At 44.7% G+C, this 20052-nt stretch overlaps 1 protein-coding gene across 2 annotated transcripts in view; it reads left to right on the forward strand.

The window, feature by feature from the left end:
• Positions 1-19357, forward strand: part of LIPC (lipase C, hepatic type) — a gene marked incomplete at both ends in the record, with an annotated part of 174462 nt that extends 155105 nt beyond the window's left edge. For both annotated transcript variants that reach the window (XM_079701022.1, XM_079701023.1), the window contains 4 exons: positions 1427-1672; positions 12655-12772; positions 14354-14572; positions 19246-19357. In XM_079701022.1, coding sequence (XP_079557148.1) covers positions 1427-1672; positions 12655-12772; positions 14354-14572; positions 19246-19357 — 695 coding nt within the window. The remainder of the gene's footprint in view (positions 1-1426; positions 1673-12654; positions 12773-14353; positions 14573-19245) is intronic.
• Between the last annotated feature and the right edge of the window lie 695 nt (positions 19358-20052).

Below are 20052 nucleotides of genomic sequence, written 5' to 3' on the forward strand. Positions count from 1 at the left end.
GATGGTGTTTATTAGCTAGTTGCCTGGTAAATGCATCTCTGACCAACTACTGCCATTTTCTCTTTTGTGCTACACTTCAGAATGATGGAACCAAGGATATTCATTTACCTTGCCCACCCCTGGTATGGTTTTTCTCGGTTTTCTTCACCCTTATGTTTGCAAGTGATCCCATTCTGGGGTGAACGTGTTAACTTGGTCAGTTGGTAACTGCTTTACCATCCTCGCCACCTCCTGGCTAGGTGAGCTTGAGTGAGTGAGTGAATGTCTTTGAAACTCAGTTTTCTCACACGTAACAGCTGCCTCAAGGAGCTGTACTGAAGATCTGGGGAGGCACTCAGTGTAGTACCTGCCGAATAGTGGGTGCTCAACAAATACAGGCCCCAGCGACCAGGAACTGAGATGACTAATCCTGGGCAAACAGCTTTTGGCAAAGTTACCTGTGCTCCACCTTCACATGAGGTTCTTATCACATCTCGTGGTGGTTCCTCAACATTCTTAGAGAAAACTTTACTAAAGATTGTTAAGATTTGGAGACCCAAAAACAACCCCCCCAAAAAAGGGTCAAAATCCTTGGTATATAAACCTCCTAAACTTGTTTTGGGTTAGGCCCGTTCAGACCTGGTCACTGGGATATGTCCTTCTTGAAGCCAATCCCCATGCTGGTTGTACAGGCCAGTTATCTTAGGGCCTGCAGTGGCTGCTTTGGGACAGAAGGCAGACATGGTGGGGGAGCCCTCAGCTCTCACCAGACCATGAGCCAAGTCCCAAGATTGACTGGGCACTGGTTTACCCAGCTTTATTAAGAAAACAGGCATTCCGCACAAGCCTGTTCTGCTAACTCACCCTTAAAGCATCAGCAATTGTGCTTTTTTTTTTTTTGCAGTACGCAGGCCTCTCACTATTGTGGCCTCTCCCGTTGCGGAGCACAGGCTCCAGACATGCAGGCTCAGCAGCCATGGCTCATGGGCCCAGCCACTCTGCGGCATGTGGGATCTTCCCAGACCGGGGCACGAACCCGTGTACCCCTGCATCGGCAGGCGGACTCTCAACCACTGCGCCACCAGGGAAGCCCAGCAATTGTGCATTTTTAACCATTTGAGATTAAAATATTTCCAAAATGAATTACACTACCCCACTTGCTTAAATAATTCAGTATTTTCTTAGTGACTTGGGGTTCCTATTAAAACACCTACCGTTACATACAGGGTGCCCTCAGCAGCCCCCTGGAGCCTGAGATTATGCCTCCACACTAAGTGACTGCAGGGGGTCTACCCCTTGTGTAGTGTTCAGTCAGTTATCACATCCACTGCAGTCAGCGGGTTGACCTCAGCTCTCCTCCTTCCTAATGTGCTGGTACTCTGCACTGAGAAACAAGGTGATCCTTCAGATAAAGGGATGATAATGTCCTTCTTGCCCTATTTTCCAGCCATCACCCAGACCATCAAATGTGCCCACGAGCGGTCGGTGCACCTCTTCATCGACTCCTTGCTGCACGCTGATATGCAGAGCATGGCCTACCCGTGCAGGGACATGGACAGCTTCAGCCAGGGCCTGTGCCTGAGCTGCAAGAAGCGCCGCTGCAACACGCTGGGCTACTATGCCCGCCAGGAGCAGCAAAGCAAGAAGAGCAAGAGCCTCTTCCTGGTGACTCGAGCCCAGTCCCCGTTCAAAGGTGAGTGCAGGAGAGCCTTCAGAAGGGCAGAATGCAGCCACTTACTTGTCTGAAGGTTCAGAAGTTCCCTGAAGTCTTTTGCTGGAACTACTTCAGGCTCTGTTATTTTAGTGGTTTTGACCCTGAACAGATTCCAGACCGTGATGATGACACAGCCTCTCTCTTTACCCAAGAATGTAGCTTCCTCACTGCCAAGTGCTGGAGGAGAAAGCTTGATACTCTCTGGAACAATCTTTGGGTTGGCTGTACTTCATCCATTATCATGGTCCCCTAGAATATTAGATCCAGAAGGCCTTGAGCAATTACCTTGACCACCCAGGTCTCATGGTACAGGGCCCTGGAGACTTCTCCAAACTCAGACTGGAACCCAGTGCTTTCACCTCTGCTCATGGCTTCCAGGAAAAACCTGGACTCCACGCTACATCTGTGCTTCCTCATTTCCCCTGACGTTTGAATCAGCTCGTCTTACAAGAGATCATTGTCCTATTGAGGCCCTCCCTAGAAGAAGTTCCGCTTCTCAACCTCAGGGGAGAAACTGAGCCCCTTCTTCTTGCTGGGTTGAACGGGAGGTCAGAGAAAGGGCTGTGGCCATGATTTGGGCTGAAGCCAGCAGAGAAATACTCCACTAAAGCCTATAGCCTCCTGGAGGGAACAAGCCAACATCTGTTGCCTTTAACATTTCTGCCTAATCCTTAAAACAGCTCTGGAATGATTTAGCATCTCACTGTTCACAGCACATGCTGCTCGCGTCACTGGGAGGAGCCTGGTGCTCTTTGCTTGTTACCGTGCAGATGTTTGTGTGCAGAAGGTGAACACGAGGTTGGCAGGGTTAGCCTGGGAGGAGGCCTAGAACCCAGGTCCCTCTGACTCCCAGGCTGAACACTCCCAGGTGTTCCGTTCATTACCACACTCCCGAGTTCAAGCTCCCAGGCGACTTATTTTTTTAGGCACAGGATTCTTCTGTTTATCTGAACTTTTGCTCTCCAGCCAGATTTCCCTTCCGTGAGTCCCAGGAATGACAGAAATCAGATGGAGCGTCTGATAGCTTCTGAGAGCACTTGGAGCGAGGGCAGGATCTTTCTTCCCTGAGGGGCAGAGGGTCCCCTCAGCTGTCTGTCCTTGACGGGTGCCAGGCACCCGGAGCAGGTGAGGGGATTTGGAAGGCCTCCTGCTTCAGGGAGCTCCCCCGCCGCAGGCTGCCAATTAGACACTCATCTGGGTTAACCAGCTCCTCTTTTAAATGGCAAAGCTGCCTGGAGCGATTAAGTCTCTCAGATAATCACATTTTATCAGATCTACTTTAATCCTGCAATGTTAGCGTTTCAAAAAACTGTTCAACTCCACCATTTCACAGATGGGAAAACAGAGGCCCAGATGCAGGAGAATCATTTGCCCAGGGACACAAGAGGAATTCTTGGGGGCAGAGCCAGCATTTAGACCCAGGCCTCCAAACAACTAGTCTAGTGATTTTTACCTTGGTAACCTGCCCATGGTCTGTCTATGGGGGTGAGGGAAGGAGGAGCGGTTGGGGAGGATCTTGCTTTCTCCTTGCGGTCAGCTGGAAAGAAAGAGCATCATTTTTCACCTTCCAGGGCAGGGCTGTGCATCTGAAGTGAGGGACTGGGTCCTGCCCGAGGTCATCTCCTGAGTGGGGTGGAGATGGGGGAGGGAGGCGAGAGCGTCAAGAGAAGGAAGAGGGAAGAGCAGTAGGCACAAGCCAGGCTGAGTTTTTCCCTTTGCCCAGGACCCCAGATGCCCAATCACCACATGGTGCTGGTGTGAACTCACAGGGACCCCTTTCCCAGGAAGGAGGATCAAGGAATCGCATTAGGGCATCACTATCTCACCCAGCAGCTGCCAAAGCCACTGTGCCAGGCCGTCATTTATTCTTCAAGCATAAATAGAGCCAGGGTAGGCAGAGGCCCTCCCTCAGGGGGCTCAGGGGAGACCAGCCCCCTCCCACATGCTAAATGCTAAATGCTATCCCAGGAAGACAGATGATGAGTCCCTTGGAGACAATGTTGCAGGAAGGGGCATCCCTTCCAGGGCCCGAGAGTGGGCTCTTGCCTAACCCTCGGAAATGAATTGTCCGAGGAGACACGTGCTGACAAAGCAAGAGACTTTATTGGGAAGGGGCGCCCAGGTGGAGAGCAGCAGCGTAAGGGAACCCAGGAGAACTGCTCTGCCACGGGGCTCACAGTCTCGGGTTTTATGGTGATGGGATTAGTTTCTGGGTTGTCTCTGGCCAATCATTCTGACTCAGGGTCTTTCCTGGTGGTGCATGCATTGCTCAGCCAAGATGGATTCCAGCGAGAAGGATTCTGGGAGGTTGGTAGGACACATGGACTGGTGTCTCCTCTCTCCTTTTGACCTTTCCTAAATTCTTTCAGTTGCTGGTGGCTTGTTAGCTCCACGTTCCTTACCAGGACCTCATGTTGTAAGATAACTCATGCAAATGGTTACTCTAGGGTCTGGCCAGGTTGGGCAGTTTTGGTCAGTAGTTCCCCTAACAACAACACTTGGGTCTCTTTATCACCAGCATCTCATCTTGCTCCAGGGATATCCAATGAAGATAAGATCTCTGGGGCCAGTGATATGGAGGTGGGACTATGAGACAAGACTGCCTGAAACTGGTCCGAACCCAAACCTCCAGCCCCAGACAGATTCCAGTGATGAGCTGCAGCCTGCACTGCACCCTCCTCTTCTCTGGGCCCTCCAAATTCTCCCCAGATCCACCTCAGCCCTTGCAGTGAGCAAAGTCGTAATCTGCTCAGCCTAATTTGACTCACTGGTGGGGAGTCACATCCCTGCGGTCACATCAAGCTACCCTGGGTACAGCCGGAAATTATGCCCAGATGAGACTCCCATCTATGTGAAAGCAGCTGCTCATGGGATGCTGCAGTCTGTATAATGCTACATCGACCTATGTGGTCACTGCTAACCTTATGTGGCTATTTAAATTACTTAAAATAAAATCACAAATTTGAATCCTCAGTCATACTAGCCACATTTCAAACGCTTGAATATGTGGCTGCCATATCAGAGAGTTCAGAAATAGACCATTTCCATCCAGAAAGTTCTATTGATGGTGCTGGCATCAAGTCTTTAATCTAGGCCACCATAACTGCACCCTTCTTCACCCATCATGGCCACGATCTTCTGTGACTTGGGCCCCCAGAGTCTATTTCAGTGGCCAACTCCAGCATTTGATGAATACTTACAGATTCATAAAGGAACAGACTTGCCCAACCCTGGTTACAGAGAACCCACAATCCATATTTTTCAAGGACATCTAATTGTACTCTGTATTTTAGTGCAGGGTCGGGCTGGGCAAGATAAACATCCCCTCCCGATTGTAGCTGCACAAAGGATGGCTAACTTGGCCCTCATTCCTCTGGCTCCCAAGATATTTTGACAAAACCATCAAAGGATCTGTTTTCTACAACCGTACGCCAGAACTCGGGTAAACGCTGAAGAGGACAGCAGTAGCAGAAGAGAATTGGGAAACAGTCACTGAGTGAAATGAGGCAGTTTATCACCTACTTCCATTCTCTCTCTCAGGAGGAACTTTTGCTAGTTTGGAAGCCCTTTTTTTTTTTTTTTTTAAGAAAAGGGGGTGGGAAACAAACCTATATGAAGTCCTGCTTAGCAAGCATCTTATCTAATTTAATCCTCATAGCAGTTAGAGGAGGTAACTGTGTGGAAGAGAAGGAAGCAGCACTCAGGGGGGCTTACTCTGTCCAGACACCGCGTTGGATGTGTTGCATCAATTATCTCATGTATCATTTAATCCTCACAACAACTTACAGACAGAGAGAGACAAAGATGGAGGGGGTGGGGGGTGGATTGATTATGCCTAATTTTCCAAATAAATAAACTGAGATTCAGAGAGGCTAAATCACCTCCCCAAAGTCACACAGTTAGTGAGGAGCAAACGTAGTGTTTGACCCCAGGTCTCCCCGATTCCATGGCCTCCTAAGTGTAGGACCGAGGCCAGTTCCCTGGCAGCTCACTCCTGAGTCGCCCCTCCTCTTGGGCTCCTCTTTCTGGGTCTCTCCTCTCTTCCCCATGCCCGCTGCCTGTGCTCTCTCCCTGCACTCTGGGCCCCATCCAGCCTGTGGGAACTCGCTCCAGCTGATGAGAGCACTCTTCTGGTTGGTGAGATAACCAGCCAAACTGTGACTTGGGGAGTCTGTTTGTCTTTGGCTTTTCTCAGCTACTTCTTTGGAAGGTTTTCACTGATTTCCAGGGAGAATTCCAGAGAAGCAATGGGTATAGTAGAGAGAGCAGAGGCTTGGGATTGGGATAAGGAGTGTCCAGAATTCGGCTTTGTTGCCAACCACCTATATGACCTTGACCCTGTGGCAAAACCTATGTGGGCCTCGGTTTCTTCAGCCATGAAGTGACTATGTGTGGACCAGCATGAGGGAGAACCACTAACCCTGGCACCTGGGGGTGGACTCACTCTGCCCACTGTGCTGGCTGGTCCTGCATATAGGATGGTTGACACCTTCCAGAAGCCAGGCACTTTTACATACCATCTCATCACATCCTCACAACCACCCTGTGAGAAGGCTTTTAATACCTGTTTTACAGATGAGGAAACTGAGGTTCAGAAAGCTGATGAGTGCTCAAGACCTCTTGATGGTACCAGGAGGCTCCTATCTCTCAGTCAAGGGTGCTTATTTCCATCCCATACACACACACAACACAATACTCCCTGGCCTTCCCACACATACATACATACACGCTCCCCCATCTCCACCCCCAGCAGAGGAGGAAACTACCCATAGAAGGGGCAAGCATCCAATGTTGTGACATCAGCGTCACGTAAATGGGGCAGTAGTGTTGAGCCCAAATTTAGTCCCCAACCTAAGTACATACACGCACACACACATAGGCTTATAAAACCCCTTCTCGACTTCGCTTGAGCCTGTTCTGAGTTCATTCAACCAGCCCCTGCTAGTGCTGGCTGCTCATACATTAACCCCCTGCATAAGACCATCATTGGGCCTCTCAGTTCCATGATGTTCAGCCTCTCTCTCGGGTTAGAGGCATCTGAGATCTAGGAAGAAGACCTTGGTGCGGCAAGAAAACACGAGATCTCATTCTTACCACCTCCATGAGAAAAAATCTATACATTCAAAACAAAAAAGGCCTCTCTGATGTTTGTAAAGAGTCATAATGTCTCCCAGGGCCAGTACCTAATGATTCAGAATCATTTTTTCCATGAGACCAAAAAAAAAAGGAAAAAAATATTCCCTTTTTATAAATTCCATACCCTGGTGCTCACAGTGGCTACCATGTAAAAAGAAACTTTTTTTTTTTAAAGTGGCACCAGTGGGGTCCACACAAGATTAAGATCCAGGGTTTTTAGGGTATCTGAACCCCAGGCAGACTCTCTGGTGAGGAGAATCTCCAGAGGCCTCACATCTCTGCTCCAGGTTTGATTTTGCCTGATCTCATTCAGGGTTAATAGACTATTTCATGCTTTTCATCTTTAAGACCTGAAATAATTTCTCCTGCCTGAACTGAGGAATACGTTGTGCTGGCCTCCTTGCAGTCACAGGATCAAAAGCATTTCCCTAAATCATTTTTTAAAATCCTTATTAAACATGCCATAATGTAAAGTGAGAAAAATTATTCACCCTTTTTTCCTTCATCTTTGTAACAGCATCATTGTCCTGGGGGGTGGGGGGAGGAATAAGAAGCAAATTGTCTTTTTTCTTTTTTTAAGGAAAAATGCTTACAAAATCCAAAATAAGAACAAATAATTAGATCTGAACATGAAAGTCTCATGTATTTTAAAAAATTAATTTCAAGATTTCTCCCCAAAAGCGGCTTTCCTAGTGCACGTTAAAAGGGATTCCTCGTGCTATCAATGTGTGATGGGTTTGACCATCACACTTCTGCAGACACAGGTGCCCACATTCCTGCACACCTGTGCCCTCCACAGCCCGCCTCACTCAGGCCCCTCACGGCTTACACACCTTTGGAGGTTCTGACCTCCTGCACAGGTCCCACCCCAGGGAGACACTGCAGGACACAGGTAATTCTCATCCATAGGATGTGAGAGCTGAAGGGACCTTCGCAATCATCAAAGCCAACCCCTTCCCCCAGAATTGTAGAACCATGGCATCTCAGATGTGGAAATCGGTCTCTTCCTACTCATATTTTAAGAGCAAAGGAAGACAAAAACCCATCTCCAGTGCAGGGACGTGAAACATTTAGCCCAGCTTGGGGGCTGGACATTCAGCAGACAGGCAGCAGGCAGGAATCTGCAGCAATGATAGCCCATGGATGGATGGATGTCAGTGGGTCAGAGCTGGCAGGCACTTTGTCTTGGTGGCTTTATTGGAGGCAGGTTTAGACTGCGGCTTTTCTTCAGGGGCTGTTTGCTCTTTGCTTTCAAAGGGCAGCTTCAGCTTGCTAGAACCGGAACCCCAGGACACAGTGGGAAGGGTCTTTTGGAATCAGACCAGACACCTGTGTTCAAAGTCTGCTCCACCGAAGTGAGAGAGTGAGAGAGTAGCATTGATATATATACACACTAAATGTAAAACAGATAGCTAGTGGGAAGCAGCCGCATAGCACAGGGAGATCAGCTCGGTGCTTTGTGACCACCTAGAGGGGTGGGATAGGGAGGGTGGGAGGGAGACGCAAGAGGGAGGAGATATGGGGATATATGTATATGTAGAGCTGATTCACTTTGTTATACAGCAGAAACTAACACACCATTGTAAAGCAATTATACTCTAATAAAGATGTTAAAAAAAAAAGTCTGCTCCACTTCTAACTATCTGTGTCACCTTGCACCCCTCTCCAAATCTTTGCTTCCTTATTTGTAATTTACCAGGATCATTGACACCCTATCTGTCTAGGTCTCAGCAGAAAACAGGACTCCACTCACCTGGATCAACTAAAGAGAGCAGGCAGGACTCCTTAGAGAGGGTGGGTGATATTAAGGAAAGCAACGTGGGCTGTTGATGCACCCCAGATCTAACAACCAGCCTCTGGGAGAAGTAAGGAGAAGGAACAGCCCAAGAGAACGGGAGCTGTGGAGGAGAGGCTGCTCATAGCAGCTCATCATGGAGCACAGTTCCTCTGCAGTCAGTCTTCAAAGCAGGAGGGAGCAGAGAAAGAAACACCTTGACCTCTCTCTTCTGTGCCCTGATCTCCTGCTGGTGCCTCCCCAGTGAGTCAGTCGCAACCAGAAACCATCCTGCAAGGCAGCCAGGAGATGAGGCCATGGGGTCACTTCCTGGGGTTCAGAGCTGGATGGGGATAGCAGGGGTAGGTATAGAAAATGGAGTCTCACCACATGTTATCTTTATTTTGTCTTGTTACGAGGACACAAAGTAATGTCTGTAAAGCACTTAGTATGTAGCCTGATGCGTAGTAGTATCTCAACAAATGAAAGCAATTTTTTGATTATTCCTATTCACAATTAGGCTCTTTAAGGCAACTGTGTCCTGCCTTGTTTTCACACAAAAAGCCTCAGAAGCACTCCTTAGATGCCTGATGTGTGCCGTGACTTGTGGAGATACAAGTGTTAATATGACCCCAAGGCTGCCCTCAGGGAGATAAGATCCATGGACATGGATGCCCGTGAGGCTAGGCCGAAGGTGACAAGGGTCACAGAAGTCACTCTGCTTCCCAGCTGCAAGCTCCTCTAAGGCCAGGACCACAGCTTCTGGTTCTGTTTTCTTTCTTAATACTTTTAAAAACTTTTCTTTTTCCAATAAGTGTCTAATTAGAATACATGCTTATTGTAGAAAATGTGGAACTTGCAGAAAAGCATAAAGAAGAGAATAAACATTAACCCTCTCCCCTTTCCAGAGATAATCACTCAATACTTCTGTGAATCTCCCTCCTACTCTGCATGCTGTTTTATTAGAATTAGTCTCATGTTAGATGTACAATTTGTATACTGATGGTTGTTTGGGGTTTTTTTCCACTTTTTCTTAAGCATTGAAACCATTCCAAAAATATCTTTTAATCACTTCATAAGAGTAAATCACATGGTTGGGAACATGAACTCAGAGTCAGCAGACTAACATCTAATTGCAGCTTCACCAGTTCTTAGCTGCATGACAATGGACAAGTTACTTAAATTTCCTGAGCTTCAGCTTCTTCATTTGTAAAATGACGCGAAGGGAGGTTAAAATAGGCATCTTACAAAGTTGTAGTAAAAGAAATAAGATAATTTTGAGAAACAATAGTTCAGTATCTGGGACATAATAGAGAGCTAAATGGTAATTATCATAATTGTCATTATTAGTCCATAGTCGTTCCTCTACTGGTGAATATTTAGGGTGTTTTTTATTTATTTTTAATTAAATAATTCTGTTATGACATTTTTGAACTTTAATCTCTTTCCGCACTTCAACTTTTTCCTTAGGGTATATAAAGCTATTAGTCCTGGCTATAAACATTTAAAACTTCAAGTTCTGGAGCCAGGTGGCCTGGACTTACGTCCCAGTTTTGCTACTTACTAGCTGTGTGATACTGGAAAAGTTGCTTAACCTTTCTGTGCTTCAGTTTCCTCTTCTCTAAAATGAAATAATAGTACCAGCTGTTGTAAGGATTAAATGGGATAATAAATACAAAGTGCCTGGCACAGGTAAACAAAATAAATGTTAGCCTATGTTATTACCAAGCATACTGCTAATTACATTCTTTTACTCATCTATCCCCAACAGCTTTCAGCACTGAGCTGGGTATCAGTAGATTTCCAGTTACTACATATTAAACTGGTTGCTATGAGTGTTTCTTGCATACTCTGGGAGATGCCCTGCCTGCTTGTTTGGGGGTTAACCCAAGGCCAGTTCTCTCACGTCATCCTGTCCACATCCTGCCCCCACCCCACCCCCAGTGCCTACGGCCTGTATCTTTCCTTTTTGCCTCAGTTCAACTTAAAACACTGTTCACCTGTTACAGAGTTCCCTAGACAGACCCCAAATAGTATAAGACCTCTCCAGAGGCTTCTGGGATGATAAGCCAGAGTCCCTGCCTCCACCGCTGCCACCCAAGGGTTTAGGGACCCTTGTGGGACGTGGGCCCATAGCCCTTCTCTTATTTCTCACCCAAAGCCTCACAATCTTGAGAGCATCAAACTACTGTATTCCAGGCTGGAGGATTTGAGCACCTATTATTCAGGGCACTGGAGGTAATCCACTGCAGGCAATCCACTGCAAAACCCAAATGGGAAGATTGGTTTATGCCAAAGGGTAGGGTTGTGTAAATAACCCAGAAACCCAGCAATTACAGGCACACCAGGACCTGCAGCTGAGGTGTTGGCAACACACCATTAGCCACTACCAGGTTTGTGTGTAGCTACCAACCTCCAGCGGAAATGCATCATTTGGGAGTAAGTAGATTGATTCATGAGGATGGTGAATTTCCACAGGTTGGGTGCGTGGGATGGATAATCAAGTGGCTAGTTCCATAATCTATCCTTTCCAGGAGGAATTCTACAACAAATCTTGAAACTCAGATCTTGAATTCTCAGAGGTGATTTCCATCTTGCTAAATGTTCATGCACATTCTGATACTCCCAAGCAAAATGTCAGTTCTTCATCCCACAAATGTTTATTAAGCACTTACTATGTGCAAGCACTGTATCAGGATTAGTAGGTTAATCATTATCTAGAACAGGAAAAGCAAATACACAACAAGTATATCGTATATCCCCTATCCTTCGCCCAAGGCAGACACCAATCCTCCCAAAAGCCTAGACATGGTCTCAGAGCCCATCTCAACATGGGGCCCCAGGCAGTCCTACCAATCAAGTTGACATGCCATATTAAACCTGTTTGCAGTCTTGGAGCTCAAGTGCTACAAGTACTTAGAGAATATGGAGACAGCAGGAAAAAGAAGTCTAAGCAGCCATCAGTCATTTGGGAATGAGGTGGGGTAATTTTGAAAACAGCTCCACAGCTGGTTGGTGTAACAATGCAAGCTAATCAAGGTGATGGGTCCAGGCCAAGAGCACAGGCTGCTATGTGACCCTGAGCAGGTCACTTCACCTCTCTGGCCCTGGTTTTCTTCTTTCTAAAATGGGGCTGATAATAACAATACTTTCCTCATAGGGTAGTTATGATAAGTAAATGAGATGATGCAATGTAAAGTGTTTAACAACACCTGTCCTATAGTAAGCAGGTTGCTTTTATTAATTAAATATAGACTGTGTTTAGGTAAAGAAGAATAAATTAAATTTCCCTCTTCCAAACAACCCAGTAGAAGGACATTCTGGGCACTTGATAAGATAGAAAAATTTTAGGCCCAGGTACTAGAACTAGTTGTCTTATTTCCATTGGAAAATGTGCTTGTTGAACCCCACAGAGCTAGTTCCCAGGAACTGCCCCAGAACACACAGGTGTGGTCATTAGGGCATATTTCTTAGCTGGAGCTCTGTCTCACCCCAAAACTGACACCATCAAACAGAGGCAAAAGGAAAAATGACAGTGTGTTCTCTTGCTTTTGTCAGCTGCCTAAAAGGCAATATATCCTTTGATTTGTGAAAGGGGACCCTTGCCAAATACGTGGAATAGTCCAACAGAATTCATCTGGAAATTGATGAGAATGCCAAATATATTGTACTCCTGCCTTCTTTTGTTGGATAATATTTATTATATTATTGGGTTGGCCAAAAAGTTCATTCAGTTTTAAGTAAAAATAAAAGACACTTTTTTCATTTTCACCAAGAACTTTATTGAACAACGCATTCACTACCAGAACGAACTTTTTGGCCAACCCAATACAAACATAAGTCCTCTTAGACATTTAGGAAATTCAGAGAAGGAAAAAGAGGAAAATAAAAAGCATTCATAATTCTACCACCCAGAAAAAAAAGGGGGGGGTATCTATTCATCCATACTTTTCCCTCTGCTTTTTAAATTTTAAAAATATGACATTTTTTATTTTAAAATTTTCTGCTTAAATGATCTTTCTCTCTCCCTCTCCATCCTATTCCCCTCTAGTTTATCATTACCAGTTGAAGATTCAGTTCATCAACGAACTTGAGAAACCAGTAGAACCAACTTTTGCCATGTCACTCCTCGGAACAAAAGAGGAAATGCAGAAAATCCCCATCACTCTGTGAGTATGAGGTACAGCCCCGTCCGTGGTGATGAGAGGCATAATTTTCTCACAGGGTCTGGATGGACTCTGCTTTTCAAGGATCGGGCCAGACACAACTTACTTTTCTCAGCCCATTATGACCGCCCCAAACACCCTGTCAGATGGGACATCCACCCACACTCAGCACCTCGTCATCCCTCCTCAGCCTCACCCAGTCCCAACGATTACTTTATGTTGCTGCTACCTGTGTTTGTGATGGGCCCAGCGCAACAGGGGCTGGAATGGAGAGGGAAGCCAGAGGTGGCCAGTCCATGACTGCAGTACAGGAAGAAGATCCAAGCAGGGAGGAGTGGTGATGGCTGGAGCAGGTGTCCCCAGGAAGGCCCTGAGCGCCTTTCCAGTGAGTTCTGAAAACCATAACCCAGAAATAACACTGGTATCATTCAACGTGGCACAAATTTTCCATTCAGTCAGCCTGCACTGCCAGCCCTCCCCATCTGTCCTTTGCCCTGCTGCACACCTGCTCACAACATGGGCAGTGGCCTCAACGTCTCCTGCAGAGGCTCCGCACCTTCACTGGCCAGAAAAGGCCTGCTGGCTGCTTTTTCTCAGCATCTTGACCCTCAGCATGGGCTCTCCTTGGGAAGTGACACTAGCTTTCACCCACTCCAGGGACAGTCCTCAGCTTCCCAAGAATTGCCCCCAGCTTTGAACCTCTGATCATCACACTGATTCAGTCACTCAGCAAGGATGTGTTGGTGCTCAGCATAGAGGTAGAGAGGACACTATCCTTAGGATGCTCCCAGCCTAGTGGGGTGGGTGGATTCCTAAATGATGCTTTACAACATACAGGAGGAGCTTCGATGAGCCAAGCAAGGGAATCCTCCAGCCACCTGTCTCACCCTAAATCCAGTGTTAACTCTGCGCTGTCCCATATCTCTCCCCGGGAGATTGTTCTAAGTAGTGGAAAGGGTATCTGGCAGTTCTGTCAATGTTGGGACATTTTAATGTCTTGGAGATTAGTGAGTAAAGCTGATAATGATACCTAAGGATCTGCATTTAAATCTTGCTCCAAACTGGCGCATCCTTTGTATATGTGGTTTTCTATTACTGCTATACTTGTTTTAACAGAAGTTTCTATTTATGTGGGGAGGAAAAAAGCATCGATCTGGAGAGAAGACTGTGGTGTGGCTCTAATGTGTTGATCAAACCTACAGAGAGCGGTATTGCCCAGAGACCATTGCCAAAGGCCCTGCCCTCTTCAGGGCAGTTTTCCCGACTTTTTAATCTGGAAACTAGGAAGCCTGAGCTAAACAAAGCTAACTAGACTCATTACTGTAGAACTCTTAGGGCATTTTTAATATGCTAACACAGAAAATAAGATGGTTTTCCCAATGTTATTGGTCTGGAAAACCCTTTTTATCCTGGCACACCTATTGCTATCTCTATTAATAGTCTGTCCAATACCAGTTTGGGAAATGCAGCAGAAAAGACCATCCCAAATCATTCAGGCAAACCTAACATATCCTGAATGTGCCTAAGCATCACTTTGCTGTTAAAAATCAACTGACTGTGTCTGGTTTTCTTTGCATCTTCAAGGAACAAAGGAATTACTAGTAATAAAACCTATTCCTTTCTTATCACATTGGATTTGGATATTGGTGAGCTGATCATGATCAAGTTCAGGTGGGAAAACAGTATGGTGTGGTCCAATGTCTGGAACACGGTCCAAATCATCATCCCATGGGGAAGAAAGTCCCTTCACTCGGGCCTTGTTCTGAAGAGCATCAGAGTCAAAGTGGGAGAAACACAGCAAAGGTGAGTGCTGTTTCAACCTCCTCCTAACATCTGTTAAGCATCTACCTATGTCAGCACTTTTACAGTTTACTATTTGCATTTATCTTATGAAGTGTGCATTATTATCTCCTAATGATGGCATATCTCCTAACGATGGCTCAGAAAGATGAAATGACCATCCTGAGTTCACAAAGCCATAGGTGGAAGGACAAGGATTTGCACCTAGGTCTTCTGATTTCTAGTCTAGCCTCTTCCCTCTGCCCACAGTTAATAGCCACCTGTCTCCAGAGTTTGACAACAACTCACTAGCCCAGTGCTTTTCAAATTTCACCAGGTGATGTCAATGCTGCTGGTCCAAGGACCACACTTTGAATGGCAAGGACCTAGACGTGACATTTCTTCTTTGTTGTTTACCCAGAGAAATGCTTTTAACAAATCACAATCTCAAAATCTCACACTGTGGTGGCACCTTTCAAATCTAAGAATGCCAAGGGATCACTAGGGAACTTATTGAATATGCAGAAGTCCACCTGAATACCCACCTGAAGAGCTTCTGATTGGCTGTGGTCTGTGAAGGACCACACATTTGGAGCCCTAAGAAATTCTGATGTGGACCAGTGGATTACCCTCAGGAGGTGCAGCTCTGTGTGACTGAACATCTCCCTCGGCCCAAAGTCTCTAGGGACACGAGGGGCTGGGTTGGGGGCAGGGAGTGAAGGAAAGAAAGGATGTCCAGCTGCTCCTTCAGTCCTCTCAGCAGAGCAAAAGAATGCCCCATGTATTTTACTATGGCAACCGTGCTTTTCTGTGGTTCTGCAGTTCCCCATGAAAGGAGAATCCTGTCCTTCCCCAGACCTTTTCCTATCTCCTCCCCACTGTATTTAGGAAACTTGTCTCTCCTCTCCTCCTGCCCTTTGTTGGCCAGCCTATTGCTCTCTTTGGCTTGCTGTCAGCAGAGTTGGAGAGCAGCATGCCTCTCACCTCCGAACTCCTCTCTTCCCTCACCCCTCAGGTCTCACTGCTAGGAGTGGCCTGTGGCAGATTTATGCCCCCTGAGTCCCTTATACAACCACACTCTGAGTTTTTATCTCCCTGGGATACAAAATCCTGGCAATTACTAAGAGCATACTCTGCAGTCTGCCAACAGATTTCTCCACATGATCAATTTGAGAAAATTAAATTCTCTCCTCTTATACGCTTAGCTATTCTTGCATGACTTTTTGGCCCTTTAGAAGAGCTCAACTGAGCACCACCCGTCCCCAGATTCTCTCAGCTGGAGAGTAATTCCTCAGTTTTAGTGGTCGCTTGCCATGGCAATTCTAGGTGACTTGACCTGAAAGGTAGTATAAAACACAGCACTACCTTCTCCCCTGGTGCTTACCACATGGCTCTGAAGAAGGAAAGAGGAGAGGGACAGGGGTGGTGCTTACAGAGCTCCTGCTGCACCATGGGCTTGAATGAGGTGCTCTAGAGCATTCATCTCATGGAAGCGTCCCAGTGACCTTCTGAAATGGGTAGTATTGCTGTGCAGATTAGGAATCTGAGGCTCACAGGAGTTACACAGCTTGGAGACATTGCTCCTAACTGTCTGAGCCCAGATCTGACTTGGTTTGTCTGACTCGTTGCCCGTTTGTTGCCCGAGCACAGCTTCCAACAGCTCCTCCCCCCTCCATTAGTCTTGGTCCCATTAATCTGACTTTCTCTGGTCTAATCTAGCAGAGTTGCAGAGCTGGAAGTTAATATATACGTACATCACACCTTTCCCCATGGCTGCAGGAGGGACATCATGAAAAAGGGGGAGGGAGTCTGGGACCTATAGTTTTTTAAGTTTTTAACTCAGTGAGTCCTATGGGTCTTTGCAGTACCCAACACCATCGGCGGGGGGTGGAGGTACCAAAAAAATCTGAGTTGTAGCTTTTGGCAGAAAGAAACTCAAGGACCTAATTAGAAAACAAGATGCATTAATTTTACTAATGATATGCTCCATCCCAGGGCTTCTCAAACTTTAATATGCACACAAATCATCTGGGAATCGTGTTAAAATGTAGGTTCTGCTTTGGTAGGTAGAGATGGAGCCTGGGATTCTACATTTCTAACAAGCCCCCAGGTGCTTCTGATGGTGCTGGTCCATGGATCGCACTTTGAACAGTAAGAGTCTAGTACTGCATGGTCTATAGGAAGTCTAAGAAGAAAGACATCAGTTCAGGTTGGTGCTGTTCGGTCAGTGCTGCAACAGGCTTTGGAGAGGCCAAGAGGCATTCCCGGAGAGACAGGCAGTGAGCAAACTATATGTAGGCAGAATCTAATGACTTCTGCATCAGCTAGTCCCAAAGTCGAATTTTGATTTCACCGCTTCCACCTATGGAGGCTCAGACAATAGCTGCACCTCTCTGAGACTCAGTTCTCTAGTAACAAATGGGAATTATAATACGTATCTCATGAGACTAATAACTACCAATTTTTGAGTACCTTCTACCATCTGAAATCCCAGAGCTGGGATGCAGATATTAAACCTCATTCTCAATCTCTTTGCTAACTACAAGAAAAAAAAAAAAAAAGGTTAAATAAATTGCTCTGTGCCTCCACGGAAGGAATTCAATGAGAGGTGATTTTCTTCCCCCAAAGCTTCCCCCAAAGCAAGAGCAGAGAATATTGGTCCGATAGCAAGAAGTGAAAAGTGATTGGCTAAACAAAATGAGATGTTTGATTGCCACAATAATCATATAAATGCAAAACAAAAATCAATGAAATTATCACTGGTCACCCACTAGTTTGGCAGGAATTCAAAGACAGATAACATCCAGAGCTGGTAAAGGTGTGGAGAAATGGGCATTTTCATACATTATTCGTGGGAGTATAAATTACAGAGCTTCTGCAGGGGAATTTCATTCAACAATTAACATTTAGTGAGCACATATCTTATGCTAGACACTGCTGTGTATACAGCAGTGAACAGAGTGGACAAAGCCCTTGGTCTCATGGAACTTATATTATCAAAATTTGGAATATGCATAATCTTGACCCAGAATTTATGCTAGGTGCCTATCCCAGAGAAATACTCAAAATATCCACAAAGGATATCTATGTACAAAAATGTCTGTTGCAGTACTATTTGTAAATACTAAACCATTGAGGAAAAATCCCAATCTCCATTAATAGGAAAATGGCTAAATGCATTGTGATACATCCATACACTGGAATGTTATGCAGCAGGTGAAAAAGACTGAAATAGATTTTTTTGAAATATAGTTGATTTATAGTGTTTCAGGTGTACAGCAAAGTGATTCAGTATATATCTATTCTTTTTCAGATTCTTTTCCATTATAGGTTATTACAAGGTATTGAATATAGTTCTCTGTGCTATACAGTATGTCCTTGCTGTTTATCTACTTTATAGATAGTAGTACGTATCTGTTAACTGGAAATTCCCAATTTATCCCTCCCTCTACTTCTCCCCTTGGTAACCATAAGTTTGTTTTCTATGTCTGTGAGTCTCTTTCTCTTTTGTAAATAAGTTTATTCATATCACTTTTTTTTAGATCACATATAAGTGATACCATATGATATTTGCCTTTCTCTGTCTGACTTACTTCACTTAGTATGATAATCTCTAGGTCCAGCCGAGAATGAAATAGATTTGTATGTACTGATGTGAACAGTTCTCCAAGTACATTATTTGATGACAAGAAAATTTTTCAGAAAAATACAACAAATTTAATGTTTGTATATGAACATCCGTATATGTGTAAATGCATAGAAAGAGGTCCAGAAAGACAGAAAGCAAATCATGAAAGCAGGGAGGGGAGTGATATTGGTGAAAGGCGATGGAGAAGAGGGTCTTTAATATTCAACCTCATATATTTCTTTACTGTTTGAATTTTTAAAGAATGCATTCATAATTACTCACAATAATTTTTAATTTAAAAAGTTTGATTTAGTAAAGACTTGACCTTAGATGCAATTCAAAAAAAAAAAAAAAGAAGCTATAAACTACAATTCTCTGTGACTACTGCTATTTTTTTTTTTTTTCTCAGATAGATGCAATTGAAGTTAGTACCACAAAATAGCATCTCAGGCCAAACCAATGGTCAAAGTTGTCAGCCGTTGGTCTCCAAGAGAGACCCAAAGCACTTAGTGATATCCTCTGTGGCTGGAGGACCAGATAAGAGGAAAGGGTGGGGCTTATAGGGGGGCTTATAGGGCTGAGCCAGGCAGATGCTGATGACAGTGGCCTCATACCCAGGGACCTTTAAGAAGGGCATTGACAAACTGGAGTGTGTCCAAAAAAGGAAGGCTGGGCACGAAGCCTGCCTGTGAGGAACAGTTGAAGAAAGTGCTAATGTTTGCCTTGGAGACAGGGTAATGTAGTGAAAGAAACCATTGTTACCCTCAAACCTTTGATGAGCTGTATAAAGGAGAACAAAGCAGGGCTGCCCCCAAGGACTTTCAGTTCTTGCAGAACTGAAATCACACCACCCAGAGCTCCAGGAAGCCTTACACTGATTGCTTTCACTGACCTGGGCTTTGTTTTTCTCTGAAGTTATGAAAATATTTGCAGTCATAAAGATCTAATTTTTTTTTAAATAGCATGTTACTAAATAGCATGTCAAATTGGGTATTTGACAAAGGATGAAACACTTCAATAAGCTCCATCCAAAATTTAGTGCTATGTTTGCTTGATGTTTTCTATGCAGAATGACATTTTGCTCAGAAAACATGAATGATCTACAACTTCACCCAACCCAGGAGAAAACCTTTGTGAGATGTGAATCAAACTCTAAAAAATTGAAGCGAAAGATCAGATGAGCTTTAATGAAGACCCAGTGTGAAGAATAAATGATTTTATTCCTTATCTGGAATTGTTGCCTTGTTTGAAAACCAAAGTTATATAAAGAAACTTGTATAAAGCTTTAATAGAGTTAAGACTTAAAGGGGAGCACATTTCACTGTTACAAACTCAGCTTTTTAAAACTATGTCATGTAACTATATTCAAATATTAGTGTAACCAAAAATTTCCCAATTTTATGTCTGACTGAATGGTAATATATGCAAATAAGTACAAATGTAAGAGCCATTTTAGATCCGTTGTTCTAATTTAAAATGTCTTTTACAATTAAGTCAAATTTCCCATATTTCCTTGCTAGTTTGTTCTGTTCAGTTTTTTGAAGCATGCTGGAAAGATACTTCTTTATTATATAACTAGCACTTCCATAAAGTAAAATTCCAATTAATCACAGTTGTGTGTCCCAAAGTACACACCCTTTAAGACCATTCAGCTCACCAAAAGAAGAAAAATTCTACTTAAACTAAAAGTTACCATCATACGAATCATACAGTTATTTCACTGAACCAAACCAATTGTAGTAGAATTCTCCTAAAACTACTAATGATAACCATGAAAGCTGGATAGTTGGTCGTTTTAATGATTAAATTACTATTGAAGTACAATTTTCCTCTTTTACTAATGCTTGCCATAAAAGCTAATGGAAAACTTGGAATA

The sequence above is a fragment of the Hyperoodon ampullatus genome, assembly GCF_949752795.1.
Source record: "Hyperoodon ampullatus genome assembly, chromosome: 3".
Classification (NCBI taxonomy): Eukaryota; Metazoa; Chordata; class Mammalia; order Artiodactyla; family Ziphiidae; genus Hyperoodon; species Hyperoodon ampullatus.